The 15,772-nt window shown below is 43.6% G+C and overlaps 1 protein-coding gene across 9 annotated transcripts in view; it reads right to left on the bottom strand.

The window, feature by feature from the left end:
* Positions 1-15,772, bottom strand: part of ROBO1 (roundabout guidance receptor 1) — a 1,398,228-nt gene that overhangs the window by 33,569 nt on the left and 1,348,887 nt on the right. For 7 of the 9 annotated variants that reach the window (XM_068270495.1, XM_068270496.1, XM_068270494.1 and 4 more), the window contains 2 exons: positions 15,309-15,644; positions 402-509 (listed from right to left, as the gene is read on the bottom strand). In XM_068270495.1, the coding sequence (XP_068126596.1) occupies positions 402-509; positions 15,309-15,644 (444 nt within the window). The remainder of the gene's footprint in view (positions 1-401; positions 510-15,308; positions 15,645-15,772) is intronic. The other 2 variants (XM_068270499.1, XM_068270500.1) reach the window with 1 other exon arrangement.

Genomic DNA, 15,772 nt, shown 5'->3' with positions numbered 1-15,772 from the left:
TATCTTCTACAGCACGCCTCGTGGCATATCTTCTACAGCACGCCTCGTGGCATATCTTCTACAGCACGCCTCGTGGCATACTCTGCACCCACCAAGGCACTCGACTGCATTACTGCTAATCGCACACGTTAACAGTCATAGTGAAGCATACTATCTATCCTACACTATTCAATTTTCATAAACATTGATCATAGAAATCAGCTGCTACCGATAAGAATGGAAAATCTGAGCAGATGTGTCACCGGTATTGAAAAACAAAAACAAAAGAGGAAAAAAACTCTTATACAAGTTTCATTGCGCTGCCTGGAATTTGATACACTGATAATGATGGCAGAAAGCTTCTGATAATTCAAGTAAGCAGAAGTCCCATTGATAATAACAATAAGCACAAGAACTGGTACCTGAAGTGCTGCTTCCACGATCCGAGCTGTTGTACGATCCGCCGGTATTCTGATCATGTGACTGGTTGTACGGAATAGTGGCCGGTATTGTGTCTGTAACTCGGTAATCTGAAAAAATAAATAATTTAATTAGTTGCACTACTACGCAAAAAATAAATACAAAATATCAGTATAAAGCTCAACTGCAGACAAACATAAAAGATAAAGTTTTATATACTTATGTATACATTTAGAATAACCACATACACTTTATAGTAGTTCAAGTACCTAAATCTGCCACAAAAACAAATGTTTGTGATCTCCTGCATTGCTGGAGAAGTGGTGACAGTAATGACATCATTAGTGTCCTGCTCCTCTTCGTTTTCCAAGCAGCCAGGATACTAAGAGCCAGTTTGTAATGGCATTAAAGGGGTTCTGTGGGCTAGTTTAAAAACCAAAAACTGACGCTTTCCTGGGGCTTCTACCAGCCCCCTGCAGATAACCTGTCCCTCGCCATCACTGAATAATCCTGTGTTCCCCCGCCGCCGGTCACCGTCCAATTATTTATCTAACTAGACAGATGCAACTGCACCTACTGTATGCAGCCGCACGCGTCCTCGCTCCCGCTCGCATCTCCGGGAGCTTCCTGCGCAGACGCAGTATGAAGTTTTGTCGTACTGTGCCAAGCGAGGACACGCAGGCGCAGTTGCATTTGTCTAGTTAGACGAATAACTGGACGGTTGCCCGGACGAAGCCGCTTGTAGCAGCGAATCGCGACGGCCTCTCGCACGATCGCCCTCTTGTCCAGTCCCATGCTGATAAGCTCCTTCCATGCACACACCCCACTCGGTGGTTTTTCACTCTTGGGCTCTCGCTGCCCCCTCCATACACTGTATTAGCACGTTCATCCACGGTGTTTCCTTACACGGATCCCTCTGCTTCGTGCACTTGTTTCTTCACCCTGCTTACCAACACTGGCTGCAGGGTGTCTATGCACACTTTTCTTTTCCTATCAGCTCCATCTTTATCTCTCACTTTTTGACCCTACCAGCTAACGGTCTGTGCATTCCTTATTTGATTTATGCGTATTCATATGTATGTATTATGCTATTTCCACTGTAAATTGAGGGCTAATTTATTGTGCTTTTGTTTTTATGGTTTTATCCTTTGATATGGTACAATAAAGGCTTTTAGTATTTTTCTATATACCTTGTGGTGCGGTTTTTGTAGGGCCAGATTCTGTTCTTTTGTTTGACTGAATAACTGGATGGTGACCGGCGTCGAGAGAATGGAGATTCTTCAGACAGCGAGGGACAGGGGGCCGGTAGAAGCCCCACGTGTAGCTTTTGGTTTTTAAACTAGCCCACAGAAGCCTTTTAAAAGCGGTCCGTTTAGTGCAGGGGTCTCAAACTCGCGGCCCGCGGGCCATTTGCGGCCCTTTATACAATATTTTGTGGTCCTCGCCGGTAAAAGCTTCCTTATAGTTCGCTTCAGTGCTCCCAAGTAATCCGCCGCATCCCCGCCGCTAAATGAGGGCTGCAGAGACCCTAAATTGCCCGGGGGAAAACCCGCCGGCATTTCCTGAAAGGGGCAGAGCTTTCAGCTCTGCCCCTCCTGACGTCAATCGCCGCACGGATCCCTGCCTTTCCCCGCCCCTCTCTGTGAAGGAAGAGTGAGAGAGGCGGGCAGAGGCGGCGATGCGCCGCGATTGTGAAATTCCTTCTGCGGCCCAGCCTCATCCTGACTTTGCCTCCTGCGGCCCCCAGGTAAATTGAGTTTGAGACCCCTGGTTTAGTGGAACAAAATGGACTAGATTCTAACATGAACAGATGCTGTGCCCAATAAAAACTGATATGTTTGATAAATACGAGATGATAGCTGCACACTATAAATTGTGGATGGAATCATCAGCATTTTTTGTCGAAGAGCTCCACCTATTGGTTGCAAATAAAACATATGAAATATCCATATTAAATATATCATAGTTATCTGATTAAAAATGTTTGCATTGAACTTAAAAAATAAAACGTATAACTACATTTTTTCTCAAAGTTTAAGGGTATTAAATACCTAATAGAATTACGCTGATTATTATATCTTATACATAAAAATAAAATCTACTGCAGGAACAACATTTTATTTTTCAAATATATATATATATATATATATATATATATATATATATATATATATATATATGCATTACGAAGAAACACACAATGTGATTTACTCTCTTAATCATTTGAAAAGCTTTAGGCTAATCCCAGTCATCAGATAGGTCTGTAACTTAATATTTTCTTTCTGATTCATCCGCATTAGTACACGGTGAGCCTCTCTCCTGCTGTGACGGATAGATGTTTAAAAATAGCTGCTTTCTGCGTTTTTATTGAACATAAAAGGTAAAGATCTCAGTTTTTTTTGCTGCGCAGAAGGACTTCTGTTGAGAAAACAGGGACGATACCGTCCGCTCATTAGAGATGCGAGGAACAAAGGAGCAATGAGGAATTCCAATAAGTTATTTGACATGGAGAAAGACATAAGCATATTGTCAACAGTTATTCATTCAGACACAAGCTCATAAAAGCTACAACCTGCAGCTGTCAATGCACATGACACAAGTGAGGTCTGTGAACTGTATACACGGGATGAATAAGATGTTGGAAAACGTCATTAGCCCAAGTGTGCTGAATGTGACAACGTTGTACAGCAAAACATATCCAGCGCATGCACACCTTCTGGGCGGTGGTAATTGAAATCTATGCCCTGTTTATGGCTGCTCCTTCCTGCCAGGGCGTTGATTTCAATTACCGCACCACCGCTACCACCAATCTACCATCGCTGCAGGCCACTCGCTCTGCCGTTGCTATGACGGCAGAGGTCTGTGAGCCGGTCAGGAGCCAATTTCATTGGCTCCTGACCCCATGATCACTGTGAGCCAATCTCACAGTGTTAGTACAGAAAATGTGCCTTTAGATGTGGAAACACACACTGCTGTTCTGTGCTGCAATAGTATTGGGCCCTGGTATGTTCAGGCACTAGGTAATGCTGGCTGATGCACAAAGCTTTACAATGTATGGGAGCTCAATTAACATTAAAAACAGGAGTAGCTGCCAGTGAGTCAGTCTAGTCTTCAAACTTAGGTTGTTGTAACCTTTAAAGTGAACCAAAAACTCTTTTTAGCACCCAGGGATTCTTAACAGCACGTTTAATATGCATGCTAACAAAGTGCCTCATTAATAATAATTAAAAACAAAACATTTTGACCTGTTCTTTTTACATTTAAAAGTTTAGCAGAGGGTTTTGTTAGCCTACTTTGGAGGCCTGCCCAACCTCAGAAGTTACAGGCAGATAAGGACTGATGTAATTATTTTAGTGCACACATTAGCAGAGAGGAAACAAAAAGCTTTCATTAGCAGTGGGTGGGTAGATTGGACACTGTGCTTAAAAAAGTTTACAAAAGTCACAGATGCTATCTTCACACCTTCTCCTGGATAAATAATGGGCAGCTAGAAAAGGAAGGGGGTGGGAGGCATGGCAGCTCCTAAAGCTTTTAGAAAATAGGACAAAAAAGTGGTGCTTGGTTCCCTTTAAAGAGGAGCTGACCTATCGCACAGCACACAATAAAAAGTCTATATTCCACCTATAGTTGCTGGAGAAAACCACTGCTCTGTGTTCCTTTGCTTGTTTAGTCAGATCACAGTGTCTAATTATTTCTCATCAGCAGCTGTGAATAGACTGCAGGAAAGCTCCGCTAAGACAGTTCTCCCCATACAGTAAACACTGAGGCTTAGCCCTTTCAGTGCTTCCTGCAAAGTGAAACAAACTTGTAAACTTCAGGATTTTTATAGGATTTCTAAACATTGTGATGGATATTTTTTGTCTATAAAGGTTATCATGCTGTGGCTAATCTTTTACAGCAGAGAGGAGATTCAGGGCCTGATTCACAAAGCAGTGCAAACCCAGTTAGCACGCCTAAAAGACTTTAGGCGTGATAACCATTGCACCACGCTGGTGAAAAGCCAGTTTAGGCGTAATAAGTTTAGGCGTGATAAGTTTAGATAAGTTTAGATCGCGCGCAAAGTCCCGCACGCAAAGCAGCGCCATTAAACTCTATACGAAGTGCACCAGACTTTGCTAGCGCAAAACTTTTGATCAGCTGTGCACTGCGGGGCTAACCCAGTTGGTGCTTAAATTTATCACGCCTAAACTTATCACACCTAAACTTATCATGCCTAAACTTATCACACCTAAACTTATCACGCCTAAACTAAGTTTAGCACTGTTAGCACCGCTTTGTGAATCAGGACCTCTGAGTTCAGTTCCAGTTTAAAGCTAAAGCAAGAATATGGGATTCCAGGACTGTCATATTTTGAATTATTTGTATAATACAATTGTTTATCTCATCAGGTTATTTTAATAGCAGTTTTTTTCCGAAAAGATCACAGCGAAGCTTCACGGCTGTTCACTGCAAACCTTTCGCCAATCACTCGCGCTGACTTTAGCGTGTGCAGGCCGCTGTGTACAATTAAGTATAACAAATAACCATTTCCCTTCGCAGTCCCGCGAGCAAGCGAGCAGTTTGTCACGTAGAGAACTATCTATGCGCGCTCTCTCCCCAGCTGTTGGGAGGAGACATCAGACCATTAAAAATGCAGAAACTACAGAGATAGTCACTTATTTATATGAAAACCATTAGTAAATATTGCAAATCAGACGCCCGCCGTCATCTGCTTAGCGGCTGCTCCGTAAAATATGCCATATTAATAAGAATGAGCGACGGATTATGCCAGGGGCTGCTCGCTTTGTATATTTGCTTTCCCCCATCCATGTCCAAAATGTTTATGAGGCAAATAAATAATACAACAGCAGCTGGGTATCTCTAGAAGCATTCCAGCATGCAAACAAATAACACCAACAAATACCAAAAATATCAAAAGCATTGAAACTGTCATTTACAGATGGGGAAACCTCTCATTTTGCAATTTTCAGTATGCAGGCAGAGCAATATTTAGTTTGGAAAAAACACTGGAAAGCAGCCAGTTTAACCACTTCGGGACCGGCCGCCTAACCCACCAGGCATTTTGCGGTGGAGGGGGGTGCGCGCGTTTGGGGGGGTCAGGCGGCCGCATCCCGTCTGTGGCTGGCTGGGCAGCCACGCCAGCAGCCATCACTCACCTTCCAGGCTCCAGCGATGAGCCGCAGTAGCCCCCTCCTTCTCCAGCCGGCATCTCCGCTCCAAATGACGCTCAGGTCGGGTCTTCATCAAGCCGGGACCCGGCGCTGACGTCAAACGGAGCAGAGATGCCGGCCAGAGCAGAGGGGGGCGCCAATCATCGCTGGAACAGCAGGGAGGTGAGTGGATCCTCTTCTTTTCTCCCCTGCCGCCGCCGCCGCTGTCAAAGTGATCACTATGATCCGACGGCGATCGTAGTGATCACGTGATCAGCAGCCATAAGCGATGGCTGCTGATCACTGAGGGGAGATGCCAGCTGTCATATGACAGCTTAATCTCCCCTCTCGGTTGCGCACCATCGCATCGGGACAGTTCTTTAGCGCGGACGTTGAATCAACGTCTAGTCAGAACAGTACCACCACCAGCTGGACGTAAATTCAACCTACGTCGGTCCCCAAAAGGTTAAAGTGATACTGATGCAAAAAAAACAAAACAAAAACATATGATATAATGAATTTTATGTGAAGTACGGGTAATTCGTAGAACATTAGTAGCAAAGAAAATATTCTCATATTTTCATTTTCAGGTATATAGCTTTTTTCTATAACATTGCATCATTCTCTAATATTTTCAGTTTACAAACACTCTGCATTTTAAACTATGAAACAGAGCAGAGCTAATAACCCTTTGAATTTCCCTGAAGTAAAATCTTTTCTGAATTTGTCTTTCAGGGTTTCTTTGATGTATAAATGCTTCAGAAAATAGCACTACTGTCTGACTAAATTAGTCAGAGAGCTCAGAGAAGCTCTTTTTCATAGATAGCAAGTGACGTTTCTTTACTCTTCCTCAGAGCAGGGACAAGGTCCTCCAGCACCCAAGGCTGAGACACCAAAGTGCGCCCCTCCATCCCTCCCACCCCGGCCGTCGCACACTGATTGCTCTTAGACTAAGAGGGCCACAGGGCCCACAACCTCCCCAACACCTTAATATCTAGTTATCTGGCTTGCAGTCACTGCTATGTATCCCCTTTTCTTATTTCTTTCTGCTTCCTACATGATTAGGAATGACAGCTGAATGAATTGTGCGCCCCCTCCTACACTGCGCCCTGAGGCTGGAGCCTCTCCAGCCTATGCCTCGGCCCGGCCCTGCTCTTCCTGTACTGGAAACAATATGAGACTCTTTTCTTTTGCTACTTATGTTCTATTTCTTAGCTGTACTACACATACAATTCATTATATCATACGTTTTTTTGCGTCTGATTCACTTTAAGTGCTCGTTAATCGGAAACTATTTTGTTATTTTGGCAAATTTGTCTTGAGTTATTACTGTACACTAGTCACGTTTTACGCTGCGTCATATTTTAATGCAGCATCATAATTCATGTGCAGGTTGAGATGCAGAGGCTCCCTCTAGTGGAAGAATTTCAAAATACACAGCAGCACCTGAGTCTTGGGAAACTAATTTAAGTAAACCTTAAGTGGAAATAAACTGATGAGATAAACAATTGTATCTATCCTCCTCCTAAAAAGGACTTCTTTTTTTTTAGATATCCCGCAGGTTTACGTTAAGTTTAAAAACGAAAAAAGTAGATTTACTGTTTTGTGTCTGCTCAATGACACAGTATTGCTGTGTCCCAGAGAGCCAAAATACATAAACTATTGACGTTTTTTCTCTATTCCCTACTCATAGAAGTCGTTTTCTGCTGCTTTTTAACCCCTTGTTGACTCCAACTACACTTTCATTTCTACCATGTGCATAACATACTACACCATGAGGTGCTCCTGGTCTCTACTCTTTCAGGAAGACAATGTTTTCCAGAGCTCCGTTGTATAATATTTCTCACTTGACAGTAGATGCATCATGAGGTGTTTTCTACCAGACGGTATCTACAGTGCCCGCTAACTGCCGACAGGCATGTGGTTACAAACACCAAAACAGCGCAAAGCGGCACAGGCAAATTTGGGCGCACCATGTGCCACTATAATATGAATTACGGCTATAGCGGTGCTAAGATAGTAATTTGGGTGCCGTAAAAATCGGAGCCCAAATGATTTTAAAAACAGCGTAATTCAGGCACCAGCAATAGCAGGCAGTCGAATTACGTCTTTCCCCTAAGGCCGGGTGCACACATGGCAGAAACGCTTGCAGAGCGGGAAACGCCACGTTTTTACCGCTAATGGAAGTCTATGGGCCACAGGGTAAAAACGTATGTAAAAAAAACGCATATGCGTTTTAGATGCGTTTTTACAGTAAGCGTTCCGCAAACGCTGGCAGTGTTGCATAATATGCATGATGGCTACCAAAACGCACATAACGAAAGTCAATGGCAATGCAATTGTATGTATTTTACATGCATTTTTCCTCAAAAAAATACAAAAACACATGAAAAACGCATACAAAACCCATATGTGTTTTCTAATAGCGAACAGCAAACACGGAAAAATGCACGCAAAACGCATAAAAAATGCAAACGTACAAAAAACACAACAACAAAAACGCATAGAAAAAAACCGCAGTGCACATGCCAAAAATGCTACATTTCACGCTATGTCATATGTGAACCCAGCCTGAGTCCATGGAGACCTGGAGGGGGAATAGTAATGAACGCCGGAGGAACTTTTACAGGGTGAGCTGTTTTTCATATTCAGCCAGCGCCCCAAATTTCCCAGCGCCGTTTTTCCATGAATGCTACAAACGCTCCCATTTGGTTGCATTATATAGCAAAACAGGTGGTGCTCACTCCCATCAATTAGACAGCTTAAAGTGAACCTCCAGACTAAAAATCGACTCAGCAGCACTGAAAAGGCTTGGTGTTTCTTTAACAGTTTCACAGCATCAGAACTTTTTTTTCTCTTATACAAGCCTCATTTTTAGCTGCACAGAAGAAAACTGCCCGGGCAGTTTTCCCCTTCTGCTGTGCAAAGCATGATGGGATTTCTGATGTTGTTGTTCTCGTTCTGCTGTTTTGGTGCAATTTTTTTTTTTTACATTTTGAATTTGACATTTGAAGCCTAGCGTGTGCAACTGGGAGGGTTTATCAGGACACAGGACAGTTGGAACTGTGTCTCGTGCTCCTTGTCACCTCCTTTCAGCCAAAAAGATGGCTGCCCCCATGACAAAGATGGCAGCCCCCATGAATCACAAACATTTGCCTGTTCTTTTAAAACAGGGTGGGTAAGAGATTATATTACCTATCTATTCTAATTAACATAACTAATGTAACTTAATAACAGTATGTTTGTTTAGGCTGAAGTTCCCCTTTAAGTGGACACAGGACAGAAGGAAAACACAGAGAAATGCACCCTGTATGTATTCAGAGAGTTTAGTTTGTCTAATCCCCCCTCATCTGTGACTAATCACGAGTGGTAATTTGATCTCTTCACGAGTTGTAATTTGATCTCTCACCTGAGTCAGCTGACTGCCACGGCAGAGAATGTAACTAGTAAACTCAGGATGTTAAAGAGACACTGAAGCAGAAAAAAAAATATGATATAATGATTTGTATGTGTAGTACAGCTAAGAAATAAAACATTAGGAGCAGAGACATGAGTCTAATATTGTTTCCAGTACAGGAAGAGTTAAGAAACTCCAGTTTTTATCCATGTAAAAAAGCCACTGAGCTCCACTACTTCTGAGCGTCTAATTGAAAAGGGCTCCTAGAAAAAAGGGCTCCTGGTGTAGCCCATATATACCAAATTCGGCTACAAAAAGGCACCTGGTGTAGCCCATATATGCCAACTTTGGCTACAAAGGGCACATGGTGTAGCCCATATATGCCAACTTTGGCTACACAGGGCACCTGGTGTAGCGGAAAAAGCTAGTTTTAGTTTATAAAAAACATGCTGTTATAAGCAAAATTTGTTGGGCTATAAAAGGGCTCTAGATATAGCTAGAAAAAAAGTGATTATTATGACCTAACTGCTCCCTACTCTCACACAGAACCCTCCCTGATGGTGCCTAACCCTAACCCCCCAGGTGGTGCCTAACCCTAAGACCCCACCCCCCCCCCCCCAGGTGGTGCCTAACCCAAAGACTCCCCAGGTGGTGCCTAACCCTAAGACCCTCCCAGGTGGTACATAATCCTAAAACCCTCCCAGGTGGTGCATAACACTAAGACTCCCCAGGTGGTGCCTAACCCTAAGACTCCCCAGGTGGTGCCTAACCCTAAGACTTCCCAGGTGGTGCCTAACCCTAAGACTCCCCAGGTGGTGCCTAACCCTAAGACTCCCCAGGTGGTGCCTAACCCTAAGACCCCCCAGGTGGTGCCTAACCCTAAGACCCCCCAGGTGGTGCCTAACCCTAAGACCCCCCAGGTGGTGCCTAACCCTAAGACCCTGCCTAACCCTAAGACCCCCCCCCCCCCCCTGCTTGTGATGCCTAATCCTAACTTCCCCTGCACTCTTGAATCAAAAATCTCAGCTATAAAAGGGTGCCCTTTTGTAGCAGAATCAAAAACCTTGTAGCCTAAAACCTTGTAGCCAAATAAAAATTATAGGCTTCAAAGGGGTGCCCTTTTGTAGCTGAATAAAAAATATGGGCTACAAAGGGGTGCCCTACTGTAGCCGAAAACCTTTTAGCTGGAAAAAAAAAAATATGGGCTACAAAAGGGCGCCCGCTTGTAGCCTATATCAAAACTTTGGAGCCCTTTTCACCACCTTGTAGCCCATATTTGCAGAAATAACATTGATGTTTATGGAGGAGCCCTTTTCATACAGGCAGCTCAGGAGCCCTTTTCAACGGATCCCTCTTCGGAAGCTTATTATCTCAAGTGTCACTTATTGTATTGTTTGTTTTCCTGCAGATGACAGGTCAATAGTTCACTGGCCTGCTCTGTAAAATCATTTAGAATGCTCAGTAGTGTGTAAACTGCAAATATTAGAGAATGATGCAATGATATTAAAAACACTATATAACTGAAAATAAAAAATATGAGAATATTTTCTTTGCTACTAATGTTCTAGTAATTATTCGTACTATACAACCAATTCATTATATCATACATTTTTTTTTTTGCTTCAGTGTCTCTTTAACAATATGTCTGCTTCCATGAAAGCAGGAAGTAGACACACTGCAGATTTATTGCAGGAGTTGTATCAGCTGTAACAAAGAAATGTTTTTTTTTCTTTAAAAAGTTATTAAGCTGCTGCTTATCTTTTAGAGCAGAGAGGAAGTTCTGAGTTCAGGTCGTCTTTAATACCACGGTAAGTGCGCCATTTTGCCGTCCGCCTGTAAGAGCCCTCAGAGACTCTCTCAGGCCTGACAGTTTTTTTGTTATAACGAAAACATAGCTTCCCTCACTGATTAACTAACAAGCATTTATAAACACTAATAGATTTTTAGAAACAACAACACTTGTTACCGAACTCATTCACATTAAACGCTCCCATTTACTTTTTACAAATAATTAAACCGGCAATGTATTTATTTCAGCCGTGTTTTCAGCGTTGTTCCTCGATCCTCTCCAGAAACGTTTCCATGGGGCTGACGCTGTAATGAATTGAAATGCAGGTGGCTGCAAATAGCTTGCCCCTCCTTCACATAAAGGTCAGCGGCGTCATGAGGAGAAGCCGGGTCACATGCAATGAGCCGCCGTGCAGCTGTGATAGGACATGGCCTTTTACCGGGGCACTCTCGGCTTTATTATGTGGCGACGCGCAGAAATAGGTTTAATAGTTCAAAGCTGGCACTGATCTGGATCCTGGGGACGCCGCTGTTGAAAATCATGTTATTAAAGTGGATTGCATGCTACTATAGCCTGGAGCCCAGGAAAAATAACATACCTATTTTTTTCCACTTCAGCATATTGCATTAGCAAAGAGCACCCTTAAGAACAGCGAGGTTCAATCCAGGCTGTCAGCACACAGAACAAAAGCTAGCATGCAGCATTGTCTACCTGATACGCATTTATTAAAGGGGCTCATTTATAAATTGCCCTCTCTATTAATGTGCCCCTCTTAGTAGGACACTGCGTCATACAGGTAAAACTCGAAAAATTAGAATACTGTGCAAAAGTCCATTTATTTCAGTAATTCAACTTAAAAGGTGAGACTAATATATAAAATAGGAGCCCTTTGCAGGTGTTTTGGATGAATTACCTGATTAGAGTCTGACACTCCCTTGCCAGTCCTGCAGGGACCCAAGAGTTACATCACTTCCTAGTTCTATGCAACAGGCTCCTCCTCTCATCAGATCCTGTATGACCAATGGTTTATGGTCACGTGGCATATATGGCGTTTATCCTGTTTCTACTGAAATACCGGGCGGCGTTAATTAATATTTCCCCTCCGAGTCGTAGCAACTCAGAGGGAGAAGTATTTCGGGGACCGGTGATCGCTGCCACCCCCATTACACTGCAGCGCAGCCATAGATATAATAACATTATGTCTATGGTAGCGCCTAAGTGAGACGCAGCGCGGGGAAGAGCATGCGCCAAAATGACCTGCCCCGGGCACGTGAGGCAGGATTACATCACTAATGTGGAAGTGAAAAGGTTTGGGGGATAGCAAATATAAGCGTACCCATTATTTAGCTGCAGGGAGATTTGGGGCGCAAGGCAAAGTCGACAAACGGCTCACCCTGTTCCTGCACAAGTCCCGGCGTCGTTACTTACTATTACCCCTCCAGGTCGCCGTGTATAGTGGGAGAAACATGTAATTCGGCCGAATTACAGTGTTTTTCTCGTAATTTGCGCTCCGTCTTATGAGATTATTACTCACTGAGCGCCGCTATACCTGTAATTCCTATCAGTGGTGTAACAATAGGGGCTGCAGCCCCTGCACCATGGGACCCGCTCAGGGCCGTTTTGGGGGGCAGGAGGGGTCGCTGCATCAGGGGAGAGCATGGCCACACATTGGCGGGGAGGGGGGACAGTCCCCCTCTCCCTCACCTTGGGCTGTCCCCTCAGCGCTCCCCTCTAGCTTCAATCAGTGGCAGCAGGCGGTGGGCGGGAACACATTCCTTCATGCGTTCCACGCGCTGGAGGTTCCGCTCTCTAAGTGTCTGATGCTTCTTCCTGTTTAAACAGGAAGTAGTGTGCGGTACTTAGATATCGGACCTCCACAGTGGATGGAGGTATGTGTTCCTGCCTGACGCCTGCTGCCACTGATTGATGCTGGAGGGGGGTGCTGAGGGAAGAGCCCGAGGTGAGAGAGTGTGGCCAAGCTCTCCCCTTATGCTGCGACCCCTCCTTCCCCTCAAAACAGCCCTGAGCGGGCCCGGGGGGGCATCCAAATTTTTGCAGGGGGGCCTGGTGATTTCTAGTTACGCCCCTGATTCCTATTATGGCCTATGGTGGCGCTGGCTGTGCCCAAATCTCCAGTGCTGTTTTTATGGCACTCCAAATATAAGGCCAGGCAGATGAAAGAGGACAAGCTGTGTTTAAAACACACATTTAAATACACATTTCTTCTACATAGTAACACAAGTGGGCATAACTTGGCTAGTGTAAATACAGCATGATCGTTGTATGCAGATAATTATCACTCTCTAAACCCCCTCAACTGGGCCCACGATAGACGCAAAGATTGCGATTTCCTTCAGTGTTTAATCAGAGGTCCCCCCAGCAGCGTTTGTACAGTATCTTCCTCATGAATTAAATATCGTGTGTTGCGACGCCTACTCCTTCCTTCACTATAACATTTAGATGGAATCAGGCCATATTAATTTTCTTTTTATTTGATTTTATTTCATCTGTGGTTTATTATTTGCGGCGCTAAATTCAGCTGCAAAGGTTAGCAGAGTGCTAATTAACTTTTTGACACTGTTAATCTCGATCTGCCGCATTTACATGTATAGTAGCTTTGTGGTGCGGCGTGACTTGCAGGAGACTGGAAAAAAAATCGCTGTGTCTGGTTATTAAAAAGATCTGAGCATGAGATCCCAAAAGACTTCCACTTCTAATAAAAGTAATAACGAGAAATGGCAAGCACAGAGCTCAACCGCTACACGCTGGGAAACTCACGAGCTTCTCTAATGCAGACAACACTTACTAACTAGTGGTTGAAGAGGAACGGTAACCAAGGATTGAAATTCATTCCAATTAGTAGCTGATACCCCCTTTCCCATGAGAAATCTATTTATTTTCTCAAACAGAACATCAGGTGGGTCTGAATGGCTGATAATGTGGTGAAACCCCTCCCACAGTGTGATGTCAGGACCTAGGTCCTGATAGTTTGCTGTGTGTGAGCCTCGTTGAATTGTGGGAAATAACAGCTGTTTCCAACTGCCAAGCAACCAGTATTTCCCTTTGTACTTATAGCTATAAAACCTTTTAGCCAAACAGATTGCTAGGGCATGTGGTTATAAATAACGACAGTTGGTGCTGTCTAGTTTTTCTTTTGTTTATGTGTGTCAGTAGTAAAGATGATGATGTGCAGGTCGATTGTGGATCAAACAATATGTACAAATTACGGGGCGATTATTCTTGATCTCTTTTTTAACTTCTTACTTTGGCAATGTATTGATTTATTTATTTCCAACTTTTCGTTAAAGTTTCTCTTAAAAAAAAGAAAAAAAAAAAGAAAAAGAAAAGGTCTTCTATGTTTGATTGGGCTATCATCTTTTCAACTATGAGAATGTATCCCCAGGGTCACGCCAGGCCAAAAAGCTTCAACGACGTGGCCTGGGTCTCCCATACAATACCTCAGGACTCCTGTACAATATTTTTTAAAAGATAAATATTGGTGGTTCAGTGGCTAAGGTAGAGTGCAAGCATAAGGATGTTAGCCATGCAGGCAGGGGATGACTCTACAGCCCTAAGGGGTATTACAATTGACAGTGCCTAATAGTTCTCCATAGAGAAAAGGTGGTAGGGAGCACCAATGTGAAAAGAGGTGACATGCCAAGACCCCTGACCCAGTGTCCCTTGGGACAGCACCTCTTACAGATCCTGGCCATCACTTAGAGAGAAGCAGCGTCCTTCTCTGTTCAGCTGCCTGTAACAGCTTTTTCTATACTCTCCGTATGTATGAGATAAAAGCCTGTACTGTAGGCTGGCTCGTCAGCCTCAGCGGCAAGTACACATAAATTAGGTAAATAAACAAGCAGCTTCCAGTTTATTTACCTAAGATATCTATACTACTTGCCACTGATGAGCCAGCCTGAAGCCACATACACGATCAACAAAAGTCTTTTACTATAAACAACTTTACAAACAATTACGATTAAAAAAGTTGGAAAGATATGTCTTGGCGTCATCCAAACAATTATTACACACACAGAACGACTTGACAGACAACTTGACAAACAGCAGACTTCTGTACACATTGCCATGCTGGACACAACTTCTCTCAGTTATTCGTCAAGTCAATCCAACAGTTGGATTGACTTGAGCTGCATCTTATCAGTTGTTGGTTGCCTCTTATCAGTGATAACGCCTTAACAAAAGTTGTCCAACTTCTTCAAGTTGTTTGAAAATTGTGCATTTAAAAGACTTTTGTTGAGCGTGTGTATGAGCCTTAAAGTACAGGCTTTTATCTCACACATGGAGAGGTTACAAATAGCTTACAGCTGAGCAGAGGAGGTCACTTTCTAGTCACGCCAGGCTCTGTAAGAGGTGCTATAAATTATCCTATCCAGCTGGCAATTGTAACCAGACATGCTAATTAATATATGTTTCTTTTACTATTAGAAATATACTACTGGGGTTATATGAATAACCAACATTTTTCTGTAGAGCGCCTTTAAACCTCCCAATAATATGTACAAACGGGGCTGCTTGCATATACCATACATGGAGTACTAGTGTTGTAACATACCTTTGTTAATTTTGTTCTGCTCCATGATGCTGTACTGCATGGGCGGGAGGTCCGGCTTATGCTGAGCCGATGGCTTCCAGTGCTTCTCGTCCATGTCTACACTTGACGAGTTGATGTTGTTGCTTATGTTGGACTGGATAAGCTGCGTGGTGGCGTAAGGAGTGGGCTGTCCTGTAGGGGGAATAAAGCGGCCGTCCTTCAGATTTGGACTGTTGAAAGTTTTCATCTCATTGATTTTGTTGCTTAAGTCCACATCGCCATAGATGGCGGAATCAGGCACCATCAAGTTAGTCTGTTTGTTATCCAGCTGGTTGTTGTAGTTTGCTATACAATCAGCTGTTACAAAAACATAAGGAACACAAGTCAGATTAGTGACGAATGTTAGCACACAAATGCTGAAGGGTAAGTGTAGCTTTTACGGAGAAAGATGTTGAGCAAAACTCTAGGACAAGACAAACAGGAAG

The sequence above is a fragment of the Hyperolius riggenbachi genome, chromosome 2, assembly GCF_040937935.1.
Source record: "Hyperolius riggenbachi isolate aHypRig1 chromosome 2, aHypRig1.pri, whole genome shotgun sequence".
Lineage (NCBI taxonomy): Eukaryota > Metazoa > Chordata > Amphibia > Anura > Hyperoliidae > Hyperolius > Hyperolius riggenbachi.
Note: the sequence above shows the minus strand (reverse complement) of the source record. Positions and strands in the feature narration are given on the sequence as shown.